At 40.9% G+C, this 27,874-nt stretch overlaps 1 protein-coding gene across 3 annotated transcripts in view; it reads right to left on the reverse strand.

Annotated features, from left to right (window-relative positions):
* The window catches only part of kif13ba (kinesin family member 13Ba), a 53,047-nt gene extending 31,360 nt beyond the window's left edge, over positions 1-21,687 (reverse strand). For all 3 annotated transcript variants that reach the window (XM_072689045.1, XM_072689047.1, XM_072689044.1), the window contains exons 1-2: positions 20,379-21,687; positions 14,685-14,778 (exon numbers count right to left, since the gene is read on the reverse strand). In XM_072689045.1, the coding sequence (XP_072545146.1) occupies positions 14,685-14,778; positions 20,379-20,448 (164 nt within the window). In that variant the 5' untranslated portion in view covers positions 20,449-21,687. The remainder of the gene's footprint in view (positions 1-14,684; positions 14,779-20,378) is intronic.
* Positions 21,688-27,874: the final 6,187 nt, after the last annotated feature.

The following is a 27,874-nucleotide window of genomic DNA, read 5'->3' on the forward strand; positions in this document are numbered from 1 at the left end:
ACTGACCAAAGAAAGATACAGCCAGAGAAGAGTCTATTCTTAGATTAGGATCGTGTTACTTTCTTCTCCACAGTCTCTTATAATATGCCTTTCAGTCTGCCCATCATACTAAACATAACACCTAGAAACAGTCTCAGTGTTTTTGTCCCTACATCCCTTAGAAACAGCAAAAGCTTTACTTCAGGTACAGAACGTCTAAAGGGCAGAGGATTTTTTTTTTGTGTGTTCTTTGCTCTGTGTGAGATTAACAAGAGTGAGAGCGAAAGAGAGAGAGAGAGCGAGAGAAATAACTGTAGTCTCTGGTCACAGCTTGTAACTGTGGCACCACCTTTGCCAAACAAACGCTGCAGCGACTTTGACCTATTAGGACCATCCTAAGTGAACCCAGTGATGAAACTCTAAACCCACCCCCATACAAGCAATAAAGCAAGGTGTACTGATGTTATGTACACAGAAAACATCATATAACCATATAACAAACCAATCCCCCTTCAAATAGCCAGTCATCAACGATCCAACTTTGTTAAAATGACTGTTATTTCATAATGCCACTTGATAACAGTGTAACCGACAATACAGCCCATAAACAGATCAGTTATTAGTACATCTCTTCAGAAACCAGCCCCCGGCAGTGGGGTCCACCAACACCCCCAATTGATTTCAACGTTCTTAAGCACTTTTTCACCCCAGCACTTTTTATGCTGGTTAAATCGGACTCCGGTTCGTTTGTTTGGGCAGGTGTAAAGACAGTACTCAAACTCCAAAGCAGACCAAAACGACCACATCGAACCCCTTGAGAAGAGGTGGTCTCGGCCCAGTCCTAAACGAAGTGCGGTGAGAATGTGAGCTGACCTCAATCTGACCCAACTGTCAGGTGTACTCTGCAAGCCTGAGCTAAACGGCATTCTGCAGGCGTGGTTTAACCTGGTATATTGGCCAGATAATTACTGCAGCTATGAACAGATGTCATGTCTGCCATTGCTCTCTGTGCATTGTGCATGTTAAACTGCACAGAAATCCACACTAGTCCAGGACACAGGACCTTCTTCCTGTACTTTCTTGCTCTGGCCCCAGACAGGTCTGACCAATAAGCAAAGAGAATATTCCCACTTGATTAGTTTAGAGCCACACATCAAAAACAAACCAAGGGGAAAATGCTCAATGTTTGATTTGATAACTGATTCAACAACAAACACAAACCACATCCAACAAAAAATTGACAAAAATTGACAAAAATTGGTTGCTTACTATACACTGTCAAAATGGCAACATGTCCAAAATCTTATTTTAAGACACATCTATTATATCCATCATACTTCAAGGCCTTTCTAAAAACACAGCCCATTAATTTCTGTTCTACTGCCTCCATGATGGCACACAGTGCTTGGGCCCTAGGGATAGGCTGAGCTCCAACAGACAGTCCACAGAAATCTAAATGTTCTACGTCAGTTTTAGAAAAAAAAAGAGAAGAAAAACTAAAGTCAAAACACACAAAAACCACCCCAAACGCAGACCACCCTTTCTAAAGAGCAGTGGTTCATGCTACTGTCAAATGCAAAAACAATGCCTATTGATATGCTCACATTCATTTGCCATGACCTCATCAAACAGGACATAAAAGAATTTAACAGGACGTAACTGACTAGCAGAGACTGGGACCAAAAAATTCTTTAACAAGCGTTTTAACACCAAGTATTAGACCTAAGAGTGTAACATTTTCTAAACGGCATCAATTTTAGCAGCAATTGTGTGAAATTGTGAAATAAACATAGATGTCTCTTTGAGCCTTTTGTGGAAACCACCATCAGTGAGAGGGGTAGAGCTCATCTACACGTCTTTCTACATTGCAACCACTGGCTAATCAATCCCACCTGTGATGTATGTGATCAGATGTCTGTGAAATCTAGAACTTAATCAATAAAATATCCAACACTGAATCAGTTTTTGACCTATTTGACTGTAGTCTTCTCTTCTAATAAACATATACAGTTAGTTACACCCATTGCTGACACACATGTGAAAATGCACACAAACAGCTTGTCTAGTCCCTGTAGAAAGGTATTGCCAATAGGGACTCTAATGCCAGGCGTGGGGTATAGGGGTATGAAGCACCCAGAATTGAGCTGTGGAGCAGTAGATCTGTGGATCAGTGTTCTCTGGAATGATGGTTAGTGCTCCATCCAGTACGCCTGGGATGAGTTGGGGTGATTATCATCCAACATCCTGACCTCATCAACACTCTTGCTGCTAAATGTACCAAATCCTCACAGCAATGCTCTTCCAAAATCTAGCAGAAAGCCATCTTCCCTGGACAGTAGAGACAGTCACTCACAACTCACAACAAAAGCAGAATCAACTTTTTTTTTTTTTTTAATACCCTTGATTTCAGAAGAAACAATTAATAAGCAGATGTCCCAATACTTTTGTCCACACAGTGTATGTGCAGTGCATTAGAAGTTTAAATAACTAAATTATTAAGCTTCTAAGCAGGAAGCTGTACAGTTAAGCACCGAAGACAAGCATTAAACCCCCTACTAAAGTTCAGTAGCCTGGCAGCTGCTCTCTGTCCCACCAGCCTTCACCCGTTACCCTGCTAGAAGCACAACACAGCCCATCCTCTGTTGTTTCAGCACGGCTGTAGAGCGCATCTGCACAGCCTCAAAATGCCTCTGTGCCAACTGCCCAAAAGAAATATGTACTCCAGGCCTCTAAAGTGTCTCCGCCTGCCTTCTATGCAAGACCCACTTATGAACGATGTCGATCCTGAGAGCGGAGCATATGGTTATTATTAGCCGAAAATGCCTGTGTGACAGGTGAGACCAATCACTGGGAGATAACCATGCTAGAGGATCAGTGCAACTACACAGGCTTTAGTGTGTATTACTTCTTTTACTCATGATGTCACTCAACAGTCCTGCAAGCCATTCTCAGCTCCAACACAGCACTGCTCCAGCTCTGCTTCTGGGCATGGTTATTTGTGGGAGCACTGACAGGGTGAGGTTTGCAGCTACAGCTGCTAATCTTCTGCACGGTGCAAAAGTACATGCACACTTGTTCCTTCCTCCTCTGACACACGCCCACCCAACTACCCACCCACACAATATTCATTTCATTCCTGCATAGCTGCATGATTAGACATTTGCTTGCATAGGTCAACACTGTTTAACAGTGTAAAAGAACACAGTACACACTGGTGGAATAATGTGGGGTATATTCATTTATTTCATATATTTATAATTCCTTAATTTATTTATAATGAAACCTTGTTAATCCACATGTCTCCACCAATACTACTAAGAAACTCATCAGTTGGGCCCTAAACTAAGCATTCATTGCATTCATTGCAGTCACAGATCACACACCGGTTGTCTAGTCCCTGTAGAGATGTACTGCCAATAGAATGGGACTCTCTGGAGCAAGGCGTGGACTAGAGGGGTATAAAGCCCCCCAGCATTGTTCTCTAAAATAATGGACCAACTCTTCTTGTTGAATCAAATCTTCAGAGTACTGCTCCTCCAAAATCTAGTAGGATCCAGCAAAATCCAGCAAAATCAGGCTAAACTTGAATACCCTTTATTTTAGAAGAAACAATAAACAAGCAGGTGTCTTAATACTTTTGTCCATACAGTGTAAACTGTAGCTTAAAATATGTAATCTAAGATATGTAATCTAAGATATCAGTATTTAAGATATCAGGATTTATTAAATCTAGAGCAAAGTACTACCAAACCACGCAAACATCCTTTGTTTGCAGCCTGTAGTGGAGCACATAAGACATTTCCTTGCGATACAGGCAAGCATGTAAAAGCAGCTCCTGCAAAAATCACTTCCTTTTATGACACAATCATCAAACACTGATTGCTTGGGGGCATGATCAGACTATGGTCTACTGCACATGATATCTCGAGCTTAGCACACAGCATGGTTTTAGGAATATGGTAGCCTAAATAAATAGCAGAGTATTTATTGTCACCTTATTAAACATGACTGGAGGAGTGACCGTGCAACCCACCACAACATGATTACTGGATGGTAATGATGATTGAATACATTTCTTCTTGATTTAAAACATAAAACCTACTGCAAATGTTCAGGAACGTGTTTCAAATTCCGAAAACAATAGAAAAACTGCCAAAGTGTATGTATATATATATATATATATATATATATATATATATATATATATATATAAACACCATTTCCATAAAATCGGAGTAAGAAGTTCACTTTTGGTGCAATAACAACAGTGCAATCTAGTCATCAGGGTTTAAACACAACGCAAACTGAACCACTGTGTCACCAACATATTCCTTAAAAACCAAACCTATTCATTAAAATAAGGACAGTGTTTTTGAGAATCGATTGAGTTGTTCAAAAATATATCACAATATTTCAATATCAGAATTTTCTTACACCCCTATAGACTACTGGTATCAGTTTGGTAGCAAGTACCCCAATGCTAGCACTGTACACTATAGCAAATACATGGAGCGTACCACATACACTATGAAAATACATTTTACACTGCTAGATCAAACTGATGGTTTATGGTTCTGGAAAGATAAAAAAAAGACACTGATTATTACTTATTACAAGTCATATACAGTTACTTTGACACTAAAAACATTAATCTTCAAAACATCAACCTTACAGGTATAGGGAAAAAAGCCTTCTGAACTTTCAAAGGAAGCCAATGGAAGAAAAAACCCATTTCAAATAATTTTGGAGCATTTCTATTGGTCCATTCACCATGTATTTCTGAGACACCGTAAAGAACAATGGCCAGATTCCTATCATGTCAAGTAAAAAAACGTCAAAAAAAATGTAGATACAGGGTTTGTGTGTGAGTGATAATAAATCAAATCGAATGTATGTATTTGTATTGTGTTTTTACAGCAGACATCACAAAGCAGCTTTACAGGAATTCTGTAATAGGACAAGAAATCAATAAAACAAAGTACAGACACCCCTGGTGAGCAAATCAAAAAGAAAACAGAGGGCTGTTTTCTCGGTCCTCTGGTCAGAAATGCTTAAAAATCATTGATGATTAAAAATAAATAAATAAAATAAAATAAAAATAAAATAAATAATAATAATCACTGTACCATCACATAAGACTTTTCTCTTTGCTCTGGTGTTCTGATCTAGTCACGGCATAACTAATATAATCATAATAGAGAACGGTAAGAATAATTTAAGTAATGATGGTGGTTAATGGTGGAAGTGAGCTCAATGTAACCTTCAATGTAGACAGCAGGTCGATGTACCTTCAGGCAAAGCTTCATAAGAAAGTCTTTCCCCACCTTATCCTCCTCCATTTTCTGCATCTACCTTACAGCAGTCAAGTCATTTCTTTGCCACATGACAGAACTAGAACACAGGCACACACACCAAAACCGAAATAACCACTTAAAACCCACAAAGCCTCAAAGTAACGGATACAGATACCAATACATTTTTTGGCATTCTGAAACAAATTCACATAGTAATGCATATATTCAGGTGCAAAAAGGTGCTTTATTAAGTTCTTTGAGTGATGCCATAGAAGAACCCCTTATGGTTCCATAAAGAACTATAGTAACTATAGTAGAGATGTGTGGGTGTAAACAACCTTAAAACTGTATTAAACCTTAACATCACGTGATGAGTCTTTTAAAAGGTTCTGCACACTCCCATATGTGTGTAACAAACATGGTTCTTCTTGGAGGCAAAGACAGGTCCTCCTATGGCATCGCTCAAAGAACTATTAAAGCACCTTTATTTTAAAGAGTGTAGTGCAGTGAGAAAACCCTCCAGATGGATAAATGATTATTAACTATCGCACATTATCTATCAGACTTCCAGAACCACTTATACTGGTAGATATAGAAACCGATACATGAACCGATACCCGATACCCAGCCGATAACACTGTTGAATTAATAAACCATATACCTGGCCGTCTGGGAGAACCCTAAAGCATCAGGATTGACGTAATCATTCCTTTACTAACTTTGTAAAACGAACTATAACAAATGAACAGAGATGATGAACCAACTTTCTGTTTATCGGTCACTAAAATTAATAACTGTGCTGGACCTCGGCTCACAGTGTCGTCTGGGCTCTGAAATACGAAGTCTGTGAGACTAAAGAGGAGCTAGCAGCTCCTCCCTTCTCGGTTCTTCTTATATGGAGGACGAGCTGGATTACTCGCTGATGGTTGAAGACAGGTCGAGGGCATCGTACTGGTTAGGTGGGGGTAGTCTTGCTGTTTGCTATGATGTGAATGTGTGTGTGTGATGTCTGTAGGTTACTCTGATCCTGGATTATGAAGCCTAGAATACCGTGAACCGGGTTCCGTGAACTGAGTCGGCCCTTTGGATCAGACCAATTATTCGATTTTGTTAGTATCCGGACCGATAGTCGATAATAGTATTAATTAGTACGTAGTAATTAATTTTAGTGACCAAGAAACAGAAAGTCGGTTCATTTTCTATCCCTGTTCATTTGTTATAGTTTGTTTTACAAAGTTAGTAAAGAAATGATTACGTCAATCCTGATACCTTAAGGCTCTCCCGGACGGTCAGTTATATGGTTTATTAATTCAACGATGTTATTGGATTGGTATCGGCCATTGCGTAAAATTCATGAGATGGGTCAGTGCATCCCTAGTAACAATCTCCTGCAGAATGAAGCCCTTCCAATGCTAGGTGGATGTGAGCATTCTCCAAGCTAATTTACAACTGGTGAAACAATCTAGTGGCCTTGATCTCTCTCAGGATCGCTCCAAATGCCCATTCAATTTCATTATCATGATTCAGCCTCTCTCACACAGGGAGCGACTGCAGTATAAAAAAGGACGTGCTTGCAACTCCCTTCTGTGGAAGATCTGAGATTTATACACAGCTTCAATAGCACTGACAGCACTTCTAAGTAAGCTCGGCCTCTTTCAGCTGCAGAGTGCATTTCCCACACACAATCATTTAAATCAGAGAACAGAGAACTGACGGCTGCTGGACAGTGCAGACCTGAGGTCTGGTACCTTAATCTCTGAGAGGCACTTAAAGAGCTGAGGAGCATGGGTGCTACAGGACGGAGGATAATATTAGGTGTTTTGAGTCGAGATACAATTCCCAATACACAATCGCTGTAATCATCATCATCATCATAATAATATCAACAACTAGGCATTTGCTACCCGATCAGACCAAGTCTCTTATGCTGAGCTTCAGCCAATACAGATCCAATCTTTGTGCTTCTGATCTGAATCCCTTCATTTTTGTTATCAGTTTCTATAATCAGACATTCTGGACTGACTGACTGATTTAGTTTAGTCGAGACTTTTCTTAAAATGACTGTTTTATAGTGTTTAATCCAGTCTGACTCTCCTCCCTGACCAATCAGCTCCCAGCTCCTTTACAACACTGCAGTCTAATCACTTCCTGTGTGTGTCTGAGTGAGTGTGTAGTGGTACACAGTCTGGTACACAGTTCTGCGGTTCTCCCGCTGGTAAAACAGAGCGTTTCAGTGAGAGTTTTATAAAGGGTCAGATATTATGGTCTGTTTTCATGTTCCACTGTAAAGTAGCTCCACACTGCAGAACCTCAACTCCTTTATTTACCTTCTGAGAACGTCAGCAGTGGGCTATAATGTCCGGCAATGATGTTTAGAGGACCATGTATGATCGACAATTTCTAATATTAGACATCCCTAATAACGACAGATTGCATGCCTACAATATCTCATATACATTCAAATCATGCTTACTCTATACAGCAATACTTATGCTATTGGGTATTCAAATTTAAATGGGACATAAGAAAAGTCTCTTTAGCTTGTGCGTGTTAATTTAGCCTTCACCAGGTACTGAGCTTGAACTCTTCACGTCTGCACTGGAAATGTACTGCCTTTATATTATATACATAGATATAGATATTTTACTGTATAATTTGTGCATCATCACACTTTGGGCCATACAAGGATACTAAAATGATACTGGTGCTGGCAGATCCAAAGAAATAGGAAGAAACTGGAACATCTACTTGACTGATCTTCTGGAGTCTGACACATGCATCATCCAGAGTGTTACTTTACCAATGTCTTCATCTTAATTCATTCATAACCCCAGACATAAATCTAACATTTTTCCATAACTTCGTCCCTATTTTGGTTCCGATCCCATTTAATAAATGTATCTGCAGCAGCACCAACAGCAACACCAACATATTTACATCAAAAATGTAGGTAGCAGTCAATTTTCATGTTGGCACATCCCTTATTACACCACATTACAGTGGAGCCAACTGAACCATAAGCAAGGGCCTAAGTCACGTTCTCATGGCGCTCGGACATCCAACTACAGCGACAGCTGTCAGTGCGAGTCATTGGGGTCATTACCGGGCTTCCCGAATTCTGTCTCGCACCTCATGACCAGGACCCACATGACAGAGCAGCACAAGGAGAGACAGTCTGACCACTACTGCGCTTGCCTGCACACTCATTCACTCGCTCCCACAAACCCAGCCCTTCCTCTCTCCAGTCGGATCAGCATCATTTAAAAAATTAGATTCCGCTTCAGCTGTTTGCAAATACACAGCCCTCGACTGGAAAGATGACATTCTGTACACTTGACCTAAATTACAATCACCCAGATATGTCCTAATTAATTAATGTATAGGACAAGGCTCCATGTTTGAGCTTCATGTTCTTAAATAGGTTGAGGTCAACCTACTTAGGTCCTTAAGAAGTAGCATAGAGACAATATAGATATTTTGAATATACATTATTTTTTTAATCTTGTCGGTTCATGTCCTTGGTCATATTAAGCACAATACATCCTTTCTATGCTTTCAAAATAAATCAGAACATGTAAATGCATCTCTAAATGGCAACTTTACTGAACAGGAAAAAACAAACAAACAAAAAAAACGCTTAATTGTTATTGTAAAAAGATTTCACCCAAAGTAATTTTGAAGGATTTCTGTTGGCCCATTTATCCTGAAATTTTCACACAATGTAAAGAACAACTGCCAGATGAAACGTAGTGAGAATCTGGTTTGACATCACGGACATAGTGAGCCACATACCTTCAGATATATTCGCTAAAGATGCAAAATTATACTGCTACCGCTAATGTTTAACAGCTGTAACTCAGCCTACTTGGCTACTTGGCTATAGCTCCCATCTCACCCAAAAAGCCTGAGCAACTGCATTTGTGTAACTGCTGCTTCATTTAAGGCGGAATGGAAAATTCCAATAAGAAGCAGATTGACTCAACAGACTAACAGACTGACCTAGTATGCAGATTTTACAGGTTATTTGGTAACAGTGGTTCGTTTTTTAAAATGGTTAATGATGGCCACATAATTGACCTCCTCAGTAAACCGCCTCTCCTCGTTTCTCCTCGCCCTGCTCGAGGCTGCGCTCCCTTCATTTTAACTCGATGTTTTCATTGTTGGTTACAGAGGTGTTTATACTAAACACATCACATTCAGCTTTCTTCCTCCTTAAATCAATACTATTCGCACTAATACAATCCAGCACTAACCAACGCAGCGGCAGCACCGGTGGCAGCTCAGTGGTAAGAGCACTGGGTTACAGCAGAGATGGCACAAATGAGATGATCAGCCACTGGTTAAAAATACGAATGGGAGCTCTCGTAATACTGCCAATGTCTCGTAATACACTCTCTGCTCCCCGGGTGCCGAAGCGTAGGCCGCCCACCTCGTCGGGCAAACGGAGGCCAAATTCCATATGTGTCCAACACAAATGGTGAATGTGATCGTCTTTGTCTTTGGTAGGAGTGACTTTAATTGACATACAGAGACGCTTCACAATAATACCGCAATAATTCTGCAAGTCATTTTCTTTTTCTTAGATTCACGGATCGCCCAATCCTATAAGAAAGACAGAAAGGGCTAAGTAACTCTAGATGGCACAGCCGTAGCCCTGATGTCAGTGGGGCAAAGTGCACCGTGGCATCCGGTTCCTTGAGCTCATTACAACTGAGAGTGAGGTGCGTCAGGCCTGTCTCACTGCCTTCCTGTGTCCCACCCACAAACACCTCACTGCCCTCTTTGGCATTTCTCAGGCAAACAGCGGTCTTTTAACCCTGCACCATCACACACATTAAGAACGAATGGGAACAACAAGTAAAAATACAACATTGTGCTACACCTTTTTGTGATCGGCCATACGTGAAATTATGACAACTGCTGACCCCGTTATGCTTAGTCTTGATGTTACAAATGAGGGAAGCTTAGAAATGTGCTTAACATCAGTATTTTATACAATAAATAGTTTACAACCTTTGTTTTTTGCCACCACGCTGCCAACTTGGCCATTAGGATTATGCTTAAAAGCTTAAAAACAAATGACCTGCAAATCAGGACACAGATACCGCAGGCACTGTTGCTGCTGACAGATTAGTAAGTTCAGCTGGCACTAACTCAGACTGCTGGGCATGTCTCAATGGGTCACACCTCCAACAAATAAGTCTGTGACAACAGCAAACATGTGATATTTACTCATAACTCATAAATCCTGCCATTGAAATCCTATATCTGTAAAATGATGTGCTTCTAAAGGACAAAATGACCCCAATAGGTTTCTACTTTTAGTTCAATAGGATCCTAAGTGACCCAAGCATTAATCCAGTTCATTATAATCATGCCCTCATGTTATGAGTAAGGATATTAACATTGTAATTAGGTGACACACATTTACAGCACCTGTATAAGTGTAAGTCAAATCTTCTATACTGCTTGATGAAACAACAAAGTGAGTTTAAACACGTGCATCATCTCACCTTTAGCCAACAACATGGCTTACTATCAACAGAGCATAGGTGGCGCAGCTCCTAGCCTTCAGCTTCCAAACAGTCACACTGACTCACGTCTTATCCCAACAGTAAGGACTTTATGGTCTCACACTATATTTAAAAATAACAACACTGAGAAACCGTACAGGACAAAACGTCAATCAACAACTTGATCAGATCCCCTCTGAGGAATTACGTCACGGGTTCAAAAGGAGTACAAGATGTGTCTAAGGGGTAAGGCAGGGGTTCGTTCAGGGTCACAGCTCTGCAGAGCTTTTTCACACACTTCCAATTCAGCTCATGAAGGCCATGTTAATTAGATGATTAGATGAATCAGGTGTGTTTAATGTGGCAGATTCTCTCTGCGGAGCAACGGCCCGGGAAGGAAGCCAGTCTGACACTTCTGGGGGAAAGAATAGAGGTGTCATGATTACTCAATTTAAAACACGTCACTGATTAAAGAGCACCAGCTTAATGAACCAGCGTGATTAAGGATAAGGCATATTCTGCTTCTTCTCTACTATCAAAGATAAAAGTCTTGCAAATGGTTTGCAATAGAGATGCATTTGCAAGAAAGAGTAATGCACCAACATAAATGTTGTATACACCAATCAGCCATAACATTAAAACCACTGACGACTGCTTTGCGCCTGGCAAGGGGTCGCTAAATTAGGTAGCAAATGAACAGTCAAGTTCTTGAAAGTGTTAAATGCAGAGTAAATATCTTGGCCACTTTGACCGGGGCCAAATGGCTGATGACTGAAGACGCCGTGTTAGCTAGACCACTGGGTCGGACCACCTCCGAAACATCTGGCAGGTCTTGAGGCATGTTCCCAGTATGCAGTGGTCAGTATCTACCAGAAGTGCTCCAGGGAAGGACAAGTGGAGAGCCGGTGGAGGTTAGTTAGCCTGTCTAGTCTTATTCCACAGAAGAGCTACTGAAGCACAAACTGTGTAAAAGCCAACACTGGCTATGTGTGGTAGAGTCCATGCCTCAATGGGTCAGAGCTGGTTTGGCGGCACAAGGGGGGGGGGGGCTCTCACAATAGTAGGCAGGTGGTTTTCATGTAAAGGCGGACTGGTGTATAGCTCTTAATGAAAGATCCTCACTTCTATGTATTTCAGAATATTGAAATTATTTTATTTATTTAATAGAGGTAAAATCTATTTTGATTATTTGCTGTTTTTAAGATTTGATCATTCCATTAACAAAAAAAACTAACCTCGAAATAAGAGAGAAAGTGCAGCCGTAACGACGTGGACATCCACTCACATGTCGACCGCATGCATAATAACCCTCTTATCAAGTGGTTCTTTGAGTGATGCTACAGAAGAACCTCCTTTGCTTCTGTAAAGAACTGTGTTTATATCAGGGATGTTATAATTAAAAGGTTATAACAGAACCTTTTACACAAATCTCGATTGCAAACATGAGACCAAAAGGGATTGCTCTATGGCATCACTCAAAGAATCATTTAAGAACCCTTATTTTTTTAAGAGTGTATGTGTAGTGGACCCTATTCCTTTAACAGTAAAATTGACAGGCACTGAGACCCATATGAGTCATTAGCATCAGCTGCCTGAGGCCATGCTGAGAAGAGTATGCTCACACAAAGGATGGCAAGAATGGATTCGCTGCCACATTAAAATATATGCCGTGGCTTGTTTGATCAGGCGCGTCTTACGCTGTCTAACACGTAGGTTAACAATTACTACGAGTCAGTGGGCAGGACAGAAGCGGTGCTGTTCTGCCCATGTGAACTGTGCCATTCGAAGCATCTGGGCTGCAGGGGGGCGTTCACGGGGCCAGCAGTTCAGCAACGCAGAACTCATGAACTCGGCTGCAATTAAACTGTCTCTTGTGTGAAGGCAGCAGGCGGCTCGACCATTCACTTCCAAGTTTCAACCTGTTCCACCTCGGCCTTTGTCTGTGTGCAACAGAGAGAGAAAGGGAGCGCGTGAGGAATAATTGCGCTCCCTTGTCTACGCCCATAAAAGTCAGAAAAAATGTTTATGGTCGACAGATGCTAAAGCTAACTTGTATATTCCTCTCTTCCACAGAAAAGCCTTCTTCAGCTGTGGATGACCTGGGGTTAACCTCCTTCCGAGTTGCCATAGCGATGGAGGGTAAAGAAAAAGAGAGGAAGTCAGACAGGGAAGAGTTATGTCCTGACACACGGCAGGACGGAGGGCTGCATGTCTGCGCTGCTGCTACCCCGCCCCCAGCACACCGTCTTCGCTATTTACACTCACTGGTGAAAAAACACACAGTGACGGTCACACGACTGTGCGCTTCTCAAACATGCAAATCTCTCAACATCAGATACCAACATCCAGCATCACTTTCCTCAGAATATCCTACGATTCCAAAGTGACTCCAACCTTCGCATGATGCCACGATCTTCTGTTTCAGGACCAACAATTAATATGATTATGATAAAGAGCAAGCAATCCAAGAAGAGAAGGAAGAAGAGGAGGATGAAGAATAAGGGGAAAAGGACAAAAAAGAAGATGTAAGACGGAAGAGGAAGACGAAAAAGACAGAAGACGAAGAGGGAAGAAGAAAGACAAAGAAGACGTTAGAGAGGAAGACGCAAGTTGACGAGGAGGACAATGAGGAAGGCGAAAAAGAGGAAGGAAGAAGAAGAGAAGGACGAAAAATAAGACAAAAAAGAGAAGAGGAAGACGAAAAAGACAAGACAGAAGACAAAAAAGACAGGAGACGAAGAGGGAAGAAGAAAGACAAAGAAGAGGAAGAGAGGAAGATGTAGGTCGACGAGGAGGACAACGAGGAAGGCAAAAAAGACAGGAGAGACAGACGTAAGATGTCATAAAACAAAAGACCAAGAAAAAGACGTAAGACAGAGGAAGACGAAAAAGACGGAAGAGGAAGACGAAAAAGACGGAAGAGGAAGACGAAAAAAACAGAAGAGAAAGACGAAAAAAACAGAAGAGGAAGACGAAAAAAACAGAAGAGGAAGACGAAAAAAACAGAAGAGAAAGACGAAAAAAACAGAAGAGAAAGACGAAAAAGACGGAAGAGGAAGACGAAAAAAACAGAAGAGGAAGACGAAAAAGACGGAAGAGAAAGACGAAAAAGACGGAAGAGGAAGACGAAAAAGACGGAAGAGAAAGACGAAAAAGACGGAAGAGGAAGACGAAAAAGACGGAAGAGGAAGACGAAAAAGACGGAAGAGAAAGACGAAAAAGAAAAGATGAAGCAGGAGAAACAAGGAAGAAGAAGAGGAAGACGAAAAAGACGGAAGAGGAAGACGAAAAAAACAGAAGAGAAAGACGAAAAAAACAGAAGAGGAAGACGAAAAAGACGGAAGAGGAAGACGAAAAAGACGGAAGAGGAAGACGAAAAAGACGGAAGAGGAAGACGAAAAAGACGGAAGAGGAAGACGAAAAAGACGGAAGAGGAAGACGAAAAAGACGGAAGAGGAAGACGAAAAAGAAAAGATGAAGCAGAAGAAACAAGGAAGAAGAAGAGGAAGAGGAGGAGAAAGAGCAGGGTCAGCCATACCACGGCACCCCCTGCACCAGACAGGTTAAGGGCCCTGCTGAAAACTCGTCAGACACATGTGAGAACCTACAAGTCTGTGATCAATAACCCAGCACTCTAACCACTGAGCCTTCAGAGTACCTCATCATACCATACCACAATATAACACCAGCAGGATGCAGTCTACGGTGGCTACACCGGCTACAACTGCTGAACCATGATACAATAAAATATTGACATATTGCCCAGCTCTACTCTCAACACAGATAAATGAAAAGATAATGAAATTGTCTGAAAAGGAGATGAACGCTGAATGAATCCGCAGTGGCTTGACCTGGAACACCCCTTAAAGCAAACTGAGGCGTTCTGAAGTGAGCTTACCTTGAATCTGCTTTCCCCAGGTTTCCGCTCGCTGGGTGCAGGAATGTTTGGTTCCCCTCCATGTCTATGACACATTTTGTGTTCAGTTCCTTTTCTGTTGTGGGTGAAAGATGCAGAGAGAAAGGACATTAATGCAGTGTGCTGGACTGCATGCACAACATGCATTTCCTAAAAACGGAATTGTAATTTGCCTCATTTTGCCGCTTGGTCTGTATGGTTATGAAATGCCTTTGAGACCTGCAGACGCTCTACACGATATGTCCAAATGTTTGTGGACACCCCTTCTAATGAACGCATACATAGCATTTCTAGTCCCTGCTTGAGAAATACCGCCAATAGGATAGGACTCTCTGGAGCAGATAAACACAAACCTATTGTCACCATGCCCAATGCCAGACCCAATACTTCTGTACTTTTGTACATATAGTGTATGAATGCTGCTTTTTTTAAGGTCTAAACGAGGAAAAACATAAAAGTCAACCACTACATCGACCTTGCCTGAACATACCTGAAATACCAACGGCACAGTAAACAGAGCACAACTCAAGTGTCCTCAGATGACTCGCTGAAAAGCATGTCAGGGCAACACGTTTAACACGGCGGTTTCAGAGCTTAGCAGAGAGATATCCATCTTAATTAATTACAAAAATCTGTTTAGTCTGCCTATCTGCACATGGTAGCCATCATTGCCATTTGGGAATCTTATAAACAAAAGCATTAATCATTATGTTCTCCAGCTGTACTGCCGGGGCTAAATATGGGGACATCCCATATCCACCCTAATGGTGATTAATGCTTTATTTTGGAGTCATCAGGAAACGAATACTTATTTATCAGACACATTTTGGGTTATTTCTAAGGTTAATATCTGATTCTATCGACAATATTTTATGAATGAGAGACTACTGGGAGACGCCACTGGTATAACACTAATTTGTGAGAAAATTAACATAGTGTGACAACTATGTTTTCATAATTTAACATCATAAGTCACATCATTCTTATAAACATACACTAATTATATATAATTTCTATACCGTTTTGATGATATTGTGATGAATTTATGGCCTTGAATGCAGCATGTCCATGTACCTTGCATCTCAAACATTACCTAAAATAGTACTGGCACAGAAAATTGATTAAACAAATGAAGTTAATCTTCAATAAAAGCTAAAATAGTTTTTTTTTTTCTCTTTTTTCAAAGCAATTTTGAACTATTCGATTGGTACCAATTGTCATGACATTCTGATAAACAATCAAAAGAGAGGTGGTGTTTAACGATTACGTGAAAATACAAAAAACAAAAAAAAACAAAAAAAAACCCACACACCAAAAACAGACATATTACATTTTCTTCCATCACTAACTTGTCAGGAAGCATTCATAGACCTTAACACCATCTTTACGCAACACATTAAACTCAGCCAAAACTTCACCGAAGCAAATGGAAGGAAAGCTTCAGTGCCACACATTTAAAACAGGCCATAATTCTGAACAGTGGATGGAAAATAAACGTAACTTAACAAACACATTCAATGTTTTAGCTCCGCTGCTGGAAACCAGAGAGAACTAAAAGGATATATAGCTGACTCAGAAATCCTTGGAGAGGATACACCATGAAACCAAAGTGCCTTTGACCACCATATGCTTTAAGAGGAAACACAGGCTTCCTCCCTGCACTGGTGGATGAAGGAGGAACAGCCGGAGCAAAGGGTGCAGCTAACAGCTGGCCTGAAAATCTGGCGTATAATTTTATACTTGCCTTAATGTGTTAAAGAGGAAATGCATCATATTTTTATAATCCATATTTTTTTACATTTTCTGCTTAACACAGCAATATGCAGCATATTTTACTTAACATAAAGCTTCAAAATCCTTGCGAAGATCCACTGACTGTAACCGGGAGAATAGAGGGTCTATAGTGGCTACTCCAGGCTTGGCATGCACTTTGGGGAGTTGGACAATGCTTACAAAAAGTGCGAAATGCTGCCTAATCCAAATAATATTTGTGTAAAATCCTGTAAAATCACTAAACAACCTCAGTCCACATGTTTCTTTACCTTTCAGGGATGATTCTGTATCTCTCAACTGTCTAGAAATGCACGTGTAAAGCGTGTCCTTGGGCTGGCTCAAGCATGAATTCCACTTCAACAGTAGGGGGAGCACAGGAGCAAGAAAAGCCAATTCTTACATTGTACTGTTTTAATGCAACCATGAAGAAATTCAAAGATGCTTGGTGCAAACCTGTAATCTTTACAGGGACCAGGAGGTTGTGATGTCCACAACACAACAGCAGTCCTTTTATTTACTAATAAATCAGTATGTGGGCTCCGAGTGACTCAGCGGTCTAATGCACTGCCACTATGGCCCGGGGGTTGCGAGTTACAATCCCATTGAAATGCCCAAGTGGCCGCGCTCTCTCCAGGTGGGTAGGTGATGTTCTCGACCCTCATCGCTCTTAAGTGATGTTGGACGGCACAGGCATCTGTTAGGTAGTGCAATGAAGCTGGGGACCCGACGCTTTCCTTCACCTGCCGTTCAAACTAAAATAGGTGGTGGCTGGCTACTGACTTCTACAGCCTACGAACCAGGGCATCACCCTACAACCCTGTCATTCAACCCGAAGAGGGACACGAACCCTCGGGTTTAAAGTCCAACACTCTACCGACTGAGCTATCCGGGTCTAGGTAAGACGAATTTGAGTGGGTAGGTTATACACCAATCCACATTAAACACAGAATCACTTCATGTACATCAACAACTTAACAACCCAGAAATGTAGAAATACTGGTGGAATTTCCCTTTAAAAAGGACAAGAGTGAAGTAAAGAGAGAATACTGCAGGGAAAGACCAGTACGACTACTTAGTGTGTAGCATTTACACTTGAAGGTCAGTAGCCATGTGATCGCTTACAGAATTAACATGGTGTGAAAACAGCCTTTAAAAGAAAATGTCACTAAACAGAATTCCTATATACATACACTATATGTCCAAATGTTTGTGGACAACCCTTTCAAAGCACACACACAGCTTGTCTAGTCTCTGCAGAGAAGTACTGCCAATAAAATAGGACTCTCTGGAGCGCCTATTGGCACCATCCCTAATGCCAGGAGTGGGCTAGAGGTGTATAAAGCCCCCAAGCATTGAGCTGTGAAGCAGTGGAAGAACAGTGTTCTCTGGAATGATGGATGATGCTCCATCCAATACTCCAACATCCTGACCTCATTAACACTCCTTGAATGCAGTCATATCCTCACAGCAATGCTCCAGGACCTAGTAGAAAGCCTTCCCTGGACAGAAGAGGCAGTCACTCCAACAGAAGCAGGGTAAACTTTAAGATTCTGAAAGAAACAATGCACTAGGAGGTGTCCCAAAACTTTTGTCCGTAAAGTGTACATTATTATCAGTATAATCTTATTAACACGGCATATATTTAATATATTTTATTTATTTTAAATTCCTGTATTTTTCCTCTTCAACATCTTGATCTTGTTGATGTGTGTGACCAGACAGTCATTTCACTGCTAGTTGTGCCATGTAGGACTATGTGCATGACAAATCCGATCTAATTTGAACCGTGTCTGATTGAAGACAGTGGACTTGCAAGCAGCACCTTATTATTAGTCATGAGCGGCACCAGCCCTGTACTTCAGTATGACAATAGATAAAAAGATGATGTCATCGCTTTACTTTCCGTGTGGAGCATCAGGAAATTATTAACAGGTTAGATGCTTCCTTGCCATGGTGGGTGGAAATGGTTTGGCACAGTGGTGTTCAGATCAGACAAAGGTGTGAATGCAGAGTTGTTCTTCGAAGGGCCAAAACTCCTATGGCCATGGGAACATGCGCTGTTATGCAACGTTAGCAAATAGTCCATTATAGTCCATTCAGACTCTCTTCCTGCTTTTGTCCAGAACACACACACACACACACAGAGAGAGAGAGAGAGAGAACGGAGAGGCAGGGAGCAAGCTATGGAGGGAGGGTGAAGGCAGGGACCAAAGTGAAGGCCAAAACTATGGAAGCCAAACAGTCAAAAGTGTCATATAAAAGATTATACATTAAAGATGAATGAAATATCTGCCCAGGTCCGAACCACAGCACGAACAGTACCAACAACTCCTTTTAATCTTTAAAACCAACACAGCTGACTGCTTCAATGTATTTAAATGGACTGTGTTAAACGGCTGGCCCACAAATCATGGCCGACAAGTCTTGTGACTAAATCTCACACTCAAATCTGCCACGTGATCACATCGGACACTCAAACCCTTTCTGCCTCAGTAGCTTTCGTTTTCATTCAGCGGCAAGTTCTACTTTCAGAGGAGCTTCGGAGGTCCAATCACAGATCAGCACTTGTTGGAGGGCTGAAAACTGGCCCTGTGAAACGTGCCTCCGCTATGCCAACAATGCCTCCACTAAAAGGAACAACGTTAAGCTTAGATATTTAACCCGGACCGAATTCTGGGAAAGCCATGGTACTAATTCACTAGCTCTTAGCCAGGGTTTAATAAAAAGGAAAGGTCTGTTAAATAAGATTAATCAATAAATAGTAAAATAATAAGTAAAATTCGGGTACTTTTGGGCACTAATTTACTCATTATCTTCCCAAAAAAAACATGAAAACACCTTTTTTTTTGTCCAAAATTTGTTTTTTTAGCTTCACACTGGTCATAAAATGTGGCTAACAAGAAATTTAAAGGCAATGGGATTTTTTTTTGCATTAGCCTCATAACTCCAGCACAACACTACAGAAAACGAACATCCCGTTGTTAACTGGTGACATCTAGGCTATTTGGAAAATTGTAAAAATGACATTTTTGGTAAACCATTATTATCTATTCTTGTAAAATATACAGAACATTTTTGAGATCTGCTAAACCTAAACTTCCCATTAAAGTAAAGTATTGGTTGGCTGTCCCAGAACACTGTCAGAAAGTCGGAGATTACAGGCAAATCACTGGTACAGGACATGGTTTTGCTAGGTAAACACTATTTTTGCATGATGACATCACTTTCAAATGCAGAGTCCACGTTGCACTAAGCCCCAAGAACAGTGCTGAGCGATATATCAAGTATATCGTGATAGAGACACGGTGACATTGCTTTTTTTTTTTTTATTCACAGTTTTATCAGATATTTATCAGTATTCTGCATGCTATTGAAGGAGACCAGAGCCTGATAGTAAACTACAATAATGTCATTTGCGGTGCTCTGGACTAGAAAGAATAGACAATAAACATGTGTAAATTAAATAAACAGTATGTTAACCTGCTGGAAATGGGTTAGGTCAATAGCACAGTCCACTCAAAATACCTGCTAGCACTCCAGATTTACACTGATGACATTTCTAGTACTTCTCGGTTTATATGGCATTTAGATGGTTAGATTTACATTACATTTAAGGCATTTAGCAGACGCTCTTATCCAGAGCGACTTACAAAAGTGCTTTGCTAGTCAGAATAGACTACTAATTCAAAGACATCTCTAAGCACAAGTCAATAAGGTGACCATAGTACTCTGCTATTCGTCCAAGTACTCTCTGAACAGGTGAAGAGATTTAGAGGGGTGAAGAGATTTCGTTTAACAGACCCAACTTGACCTTCAATGCATAAAAACCCTCCTGGAAACCGAAACAGAGGTTCTAACGCATATAAGGTGCACTTCCCCACGAGGAGGACATTCACAACTCACCTCTCCTGTTCATGGGACGGACCCTGACGGCCACCTTCACGTTGGAGTCGTTCAAGTTGGTTTCACCCATGTTGTTTGCTTTTACTTGCGGACAAAGACAGCACGTCTATCTCCACCGAGGACTAGGACTGAGGTCTGGAGGACAAATACTTAGTCAAACCATCTAGGCTAGACACTCCACAAGTCCAAGTCGTCCAGAATTCTTCAAATCCTGGAAATAAAGTCTGCTGTCAATATTTATTCCTGTCTCATTTCACTGACAGCATTCATAGCAGCAAAGAGCCCCGAGAGAAGGCGGTCAGCATTTTCCCCTCACTGGGCCGTGTCTCCCAAACATCTTGAACTGGAGAGAAAATCCATTTTCCTCTAAACTCAAAGGAAGGTTTGGCAACTGGAAAGACAATATCCGCACAGATGAAGTCCTGTCTTAAGTAGAGAGGCCAAAGCCCAGCCAAGCCAAGCCAAGCCCAGCCAACAGAGGACCAACTATCTAACACAGCCAACTCCCTGTTTGCTTCATGTCACACTGAGCTTAGGAAAATCTTAGCCAGTCCACTGAAAACCAAGCAGGGCCTCAATTATTCATCCCTCTTACAATCTAGCTGCTTCCACTAACAGCTGACCATCTAACCAACCAACTGGTAACCAGTTAAGCCTCCCAACCAACATGAGCAGGATGTAGCTATCTAGCATAAATGCCCAGCTGAGCCACAGCAAGTCCTGTGTTCACTCCTCAAGCCGGCCAGCTTGATCCTTTAGGTCTTTTAATCAACTCCCTGCACAATACCAGCTATTTTAACTGAACCTGGGTTAGTAAATACCTGTATTTACCTGCATTAGCTAGCTAGTTTGCTTAGCCGGCATGTAGTACGCTGGCTGGCTGGCTGGCTATAGCTAGCTAAACCATCCCCTCCTTTCCAAAAGTTTCGGGGTCCTAAATTATCAAGCTAAACACAAATAAGGCAAGACCAAGATACATACACTATACAAATGCTGAATAACACGCTGTTAGTTGTTGTTATTGGTGTTATGGGTGTTGTTATTGTAGCTAGCTACTAGCTAGCCTATAGCGCTAGCCGCCGTAACATAGCGACAAAACCAGGCTGGCTAACGGCTCCAATTTCAGGCTTCTTGCTATTAAAGCCACTAAGACGCGGACTTCTCGCCGTCCTGGCCGCTCTTCGGTGTTCTCCGAGATGGCGAGGTTGTGTTTCTTGGCTGTGTCATATTAAAGGATTCGTGAAAAAGCAGAAAAAGCAGAAAAATCTGCAAATAAAAGCCGAATTTGATGCGGATCCAGTTTGCAGTCTTGTGTCCAGCCAGCGCGGGGAGGGCGCAGCAGCTCCTCCCCCTGCTCCTCCTGCTCCTCCCCCTCCTCCCCTCCTACACACGGGCGGAACAGCAGCGCTGCCATTCAGGTGAGGTCAGACTCTTTTAAAACGACCTCACTCGTGACGATGGACGGTGCATTTTTCTCATTTCTTTTACTATTATTAATAATAGTAATATCAAGGATAATATTAAGATAATTATACTGAGAATAATAAAATGGCTATGGAGATTTTAGTACATTTAGCTGACGCTCTTATCCAGAGCGACTTACAAGGTTACAGTATTACAGAGGTGGGCCAGTGTGGAGTTAGGAGTCTTGCCCAAGGACTCTTATTGGTGTAGTGCAGCATAGCATAGTCACCCAGACCGGGAATCGCTCACTGGTGTTATTTAAAGGTGCACGTATTTGTCACTGTACTGTCACTGAAATGTGTCCTCCGCATTTAACCCATCTGGTAGTGAACACACACTCACACACACACATGTGTTAGGGGCAGTGAGTACACACACACACCCAGAGCGGTGGGCAGCCAACTCCAGCGCCCGGGGAGCAGAGAGGGTAAAGGGCCTTGCTCAAGGGCCCGACAGTGGCAGCTTGCCGAGCCCAGGAATCGAACCCACAACCCTGTTATCGATATCCCGGCGCTCTAACCACTGAGCCACCACTGCCCCCAACGGTGCATTTTTCTTATTTCTTTTACTATTATTAATAATAGTAATATCAAGGATAATATTAAGATAATTATACTGAGAATAATAAAATGGTTACGGAGTTTCTTGGAGTTTTTAGTACATTTAGCTGACGCTCTTATCCACAGCGACTTACAAGGTTACAGTATTACAGAGGAGGGCCAGTGTAGTGTTAGGAGTCTTGCCCAAGGACTTGGTGTAGTTGGTGTAGTGCAGCATAGCATAGTCACCCAGACCGGGAATCGCTCACTGGCAGGTATGGTGGTGTTATTTAAAGGTGCACGTATTTGTCACTGTACTGTCACTGAAATGTGTCCTCCGCATTTAACCCATCTGGTAGTGAACACACACTCACACGCACACATGTGTTAGGGGCAGTGAGTACACACACACACACACCCACCTGGGGAGCAGAGAGGGTAAAGGGCCTTGCTCAAGGGCCCAACAGTGGCAGCTTGCCGAGCTGCCCGGGAATCGAACCCACAACCCTGTTATCAATATTCCGGCACTCTAACCGCTGAGCCACCACTGCCCTTGGTGACCACACCAACCACACCACAGTCTGACCACAGTCTGAGTAACAGTCTGTTTACTTCATTTAATATTAATGTAATATTAATGTTTACTTAATTTAATGATTTATTAAATTGAGGGACTGATTTATTAAATGGAAGTAATGGATTATGTCTCTGAATATTTTCTCCTGTCTTGATTCCTTATGGGCTCCATAAGTGGCTACTGTAATGACTGCCACTGTTATGGGGGCTTTGATTTTTTATTACTGAAGGCAGATATTGCTATTTTCTCTTTTCAGTTCTATACTTTGTAATACCAAGGCTAATATTCTAATATACAGATGATAATTACCCCTGGACAGGGTGCCAGTCCATCACAGGGCACCACTCACAGCTAGGGGCTATTTAACATGGCAGTTCATCCACCATGTGCATGTTAAATGACCACTGTACTGAGGTCAACAAATGACTGCCTTTGTTGTAAGGGCTGACTGTAAGGTTATAAGGGGTCATCCTAATATAGAGATGCCAATGACTGGATTATTGATCATTTATCATTAAAATGTAACAAATGGGGTATTTAGTATTTGCATCGATGGTCTCTGTGAACGATGAAGGGCATATTTGACCCTTCCTGAACTTCCCATACAAACTCTCCTAGGTTTTGCTTTTGTTTTAAAATAATAGATATAAAATAAAATAGATTTTAAACATATATATTATTATATTGTATTATAATAAACAAAAATAATTAATATTATTCACCTATCTACTTCTTCCTAGTCAGGGTCAAGGTGGGTTTGGAGCCTACACATAATTATTGGACCCAAGACTGAAATACCCCCTGTGGGGGTGGGTGGGTGGGGGGGATCCCTCACAGGGTACCACACACACCTATTCACACCTAGGGGCCAATTTAGCATAGCAAATTCACCTTCCATGTGTTTTACCAATGTTGTTAAATGGATAGTGTGGTGAGGTCAGTAATTGACTGCCATTGTTGTAAGGGCTTTGATAAAAGTACAACAGGTGTAAAAATAATAAACTTTTAATATACAACTACTTAAATCCATCCATCCATCTTCTTATCCACTTCTTCTTTGGGCACTCACCCCTAGGGGCAATTTAGCAAGGTCAACTCGCTTACCATATGCATTTTTGGAGGGTAAGAGGAAGCCGGGATACCGGTGGAGGCCTGTGCAGACACGGAGCAGACACTCCAAATGGACAGCGGCCAGAGTGGGGACTGAATCCACAATGGCAGACCACTGGAGCTGTGCGACACAAGCATTAATTGTGATGCGACCTTGCTGCCCCAACCAGGTTACATCTAAGTGAACTTTTACAAATGCTAGTTGTATTTCCACTTTTTCAGATGATGAATTTATGCTCCCTATAAACTACTAGTTTCATTCCTTTAAGTGAACTTGACATAATACTTATTTAGGTTTACTAGATATTAGAAGCCTCACCAAACGGCTTTTAACTGGAGTTTAAAATTCCCATTTTTAGAGGTTTAAAAAACACTAGCTTGGAAACTAAAAGTGCTTCTGCAGCAATTTCACACTCAGGTGCACATCTCTGTGTAAAAAGCTACTAAACGACTGCACATGGAAACAGTGCTGCAAACGTGAAGGTTTTATTAAAGGTGTGTTTAATGGGAAAATCTGTTAATGACTGATTTTTACTGGTTGTTTAAATGTTTGGTTTCATATCAGTGGGTTTAAAAGTCTGTAAGTTTTTCTTTTGTCTGTTTTTGATTATGTGACTTTCAAAAGACAAGCAATCCAAAAGTAACTGTCCTGATGTAATATATAAGGAACTGTATACTGTATATATTTCCCAATATAAAAAATACTGCTTTCTTTATTATTATTATTATTATTATTATTGTTGTTGTTGTTGTTGTTGTTATTATTATTATTATTATTATTATTATTATTTGTTGTTAATATTATTTTAAATATATTTTTCATAATTATTTCATATCAGTGGGTTCAAAAGTCCGATATTGTGTGTAAGTGTCAGTATCTGCGCTGATACCAATCCCAATCCTGTATCGGTATCAGTGCAACACTAGTGTAGACACACAGAACTGACTTATATGAAATTATGAAGTTCTTCTTTTGTCTGTATTTGATTATGTGACTTTCAAAAGACAAGCAATCCAAAAGTATCTGGACACACAACATTATGTTACTTTAATATAGTAATCCACTGGTTTACATTACAATTACCATAATCTGTGATGGAATACACTTTAAAGTAACACTCCTAACCCGGATTACAACCCTACTACAGTAACCAGCGTAGTCATTTTGTGAGTGTGTAGGGTTTTATCAGTGGGCAAACCAAGCACTGGGCTAGAGTGGCCAAGACATACAGTGTTACACCCCACCTCAGTCTCCAGCACATCCAAATCTGCAGTAATATCATCAAGACTAAACAAAGACAAAAAATAGTGTAGGCATGTCCTGTTTGGTTCCGTACAATCATCCCCGTTTCCTCAAGAAGGCCAAAACAACTTAATATGACCCCTTTATGTGTGATGGAGTTTTTGCACTAGAGGGTGCTAGATTCTAAAACATGGGGCCTGAGCTCTCCTCCCACCTCTAACAGTGAAAGTCATTTATTTAGGACTCAATAAGTGGCAGATTTATTGGAACCCTTTCTTGCTAGGTAATACTAGTCAGTTAATATGCTGAATGAATTAGTCCCCTTCTCCAGATGCAGCAGAGGTGGAGATCAGGTTATTCAGTAATGCAGCTGTGTTTCTTCTACACATTTTTGTATCATGGACATGGACAGCTATGAGAGCTGCAGGGTTAACGTCAGTCAGTGACTCTCCAGCTGTTTTGTAAGCACCTCCAATTGATCTGACCCTGGACTGTTATAACCAGGCAGGAAGAGACTAAGCTTGAGTCACGGCTCTGCTACGATCACAGCCAGTGCTCTTACATGAGTCAGATTTCTCTGCCTGAAATGTCAAGGTGTTGAAGTTGTGCTGGCGTCAGGTTGGAAGTTTAACGTGGTCTCAAAAAGTGTTCTGTTCACGTAATGTTGGTTGATTTAAAAACCACTGTTAGAACAAAGCTTATCTCTTTAAAAAAGTAACTTCATAGAAAAAGTCAAATACAAATCTTTTTATTTTATTTAAAAAAAAAATTTATCCATCCATCATGTAGTTTTGGTGAAGTGATCAAACTCAAAAAGTGTAAAGAGAAGAAATTAAAATAGAAATATAGAATTTTTTAATTAAGACTTTTTATAGTCCTCATTCAACATGTATATACTGTACTTTATGAACTGTGTACTGTATATATTGCCCAATATAAAAATATATTTGGATTTATGTATTTATTTATTTTTTATTTTATATTTTTTATAATTATAGTCTTTTTGTAACAGTTATATATTGTAATATATTGGGGTATCAATACATCAGTACAATCATACAAAGCTCCATTGACTGAAGAGTGACCTAGAGACCTTATGTACCTACTATTATGTATTATGTATCTACTATTAATAACCCTGTGTGTAAACACCACTAACAGAGCTGTTCACACATTTCCAGTATATAATTGTATATAATAAATAAATTCCAGTTACATGATCCATATGTTCTCCAATACATTAAAAACTTGATAATATATAAAAAAAAATAGACAATATGTATGTTGTAAAATATACAGATAATCTAAGAGACAAACTGTATATTGTAAAATATGTGTGCAATGTGTTATTAATAATGACATGACATTTTAAATCTTTGAATTAATATGATATAATATATCATAAATATTTTCAGTGTGTTTCTGTCTCCATTACAATCACAGCTGATTAAATCTGACCACAAATCAGAAATATAAGATTCAATGAAATAATGGTCAACATAAGGGACCAGAATACATCACAGCAGGTCACCTCCTTCACATAAACACACACATATGACCTCACTGATAAAGGCTTAATTATGGTAACGATTAAAAACTAGGACCACAAATAAATGAGAAGATGTGATTGGTTAAGCATAATCAGCACAGATAGTGTTCCTCACATGCATCTTAATGACGTCTGCAGCAGTTACTCTCAGTCATACCCAAGGCCTGCAATAATCTCCACAAAGGCACGTTTCACCCATAATGATGGAATTGCAGTACCAGGCCACACAGCCATGTGTGTTGGGACATTTTGAAGATAGGCATACGCACGTCTTTATCTCTGTCACCATGACCTTCTCAAGGAACAATGAGCCTCCAAACACAGTGAGGAGCAGAAACACCACACGAACATACCACAGGCCTCACAGAGCCATTCCCCACCCCATGATGATGGTCCCTGCACAGCCTCCTAACGACAGCTCTTACCACTCATCAGAACAATGCAGTCCTGTGCATTGTTCACCTGCCTCAGGTACTGATGCTGAGGTCATACTAACGTATCCTCGTGGATTTCATTCCTATTCTCACTCTGACCAGACTTAAACCAACAGTATGTTGCATTTTACCTTGAAGTAACAGCTTTCAATCATGTCAATGCTCCCACGACTGTCATAGGGAGAATGGTGGCTCACCACTGCGAGCTCGGCATGCTGCTAACTGCGCTATGTAGCTATCTGCTCTACCACCTCAGTCCACATCCTTCTTTACCTTTCAAAGAGGGTTCTGGATCTCTCAGCATGTCATTCCTTTAGGAGTGGCTCATTGGTGAATCCACTTCCTGACTGTAGGGGGAGCCTGGGAGCAAGAAATACCTAATCTTGCATAGAGCTGCTTTAAAGTAGCATTATGACTGTGTCTGAAACTGGAGGTAACTAGCTGACTCAAAAACGTTCCATAACCCCTTAAACAGCCTACAGTCAAAGGTGTCATTACAAACTTCTACTACTAATGAATAGCCCCACCAGTTTGTACAGAAGTCCCTGTAGTTGCTGAGTAATACACCACAGTGTGCAAT

The sequence above is a fragment of the Salminus brasiliensis genome, chromosome 10 (assembly GCF_030463535.1).
Source record: "Salminus brasiliensis chromosome 10, fSalBra1.hap2, whole genome shotgun sequence".
Lineage (NCBI taxonomy): Eukaryota > Metazoa > Chordata > Actinopteri > Characiformes > Bryconidae > Salminus > Salminus brasiliensis.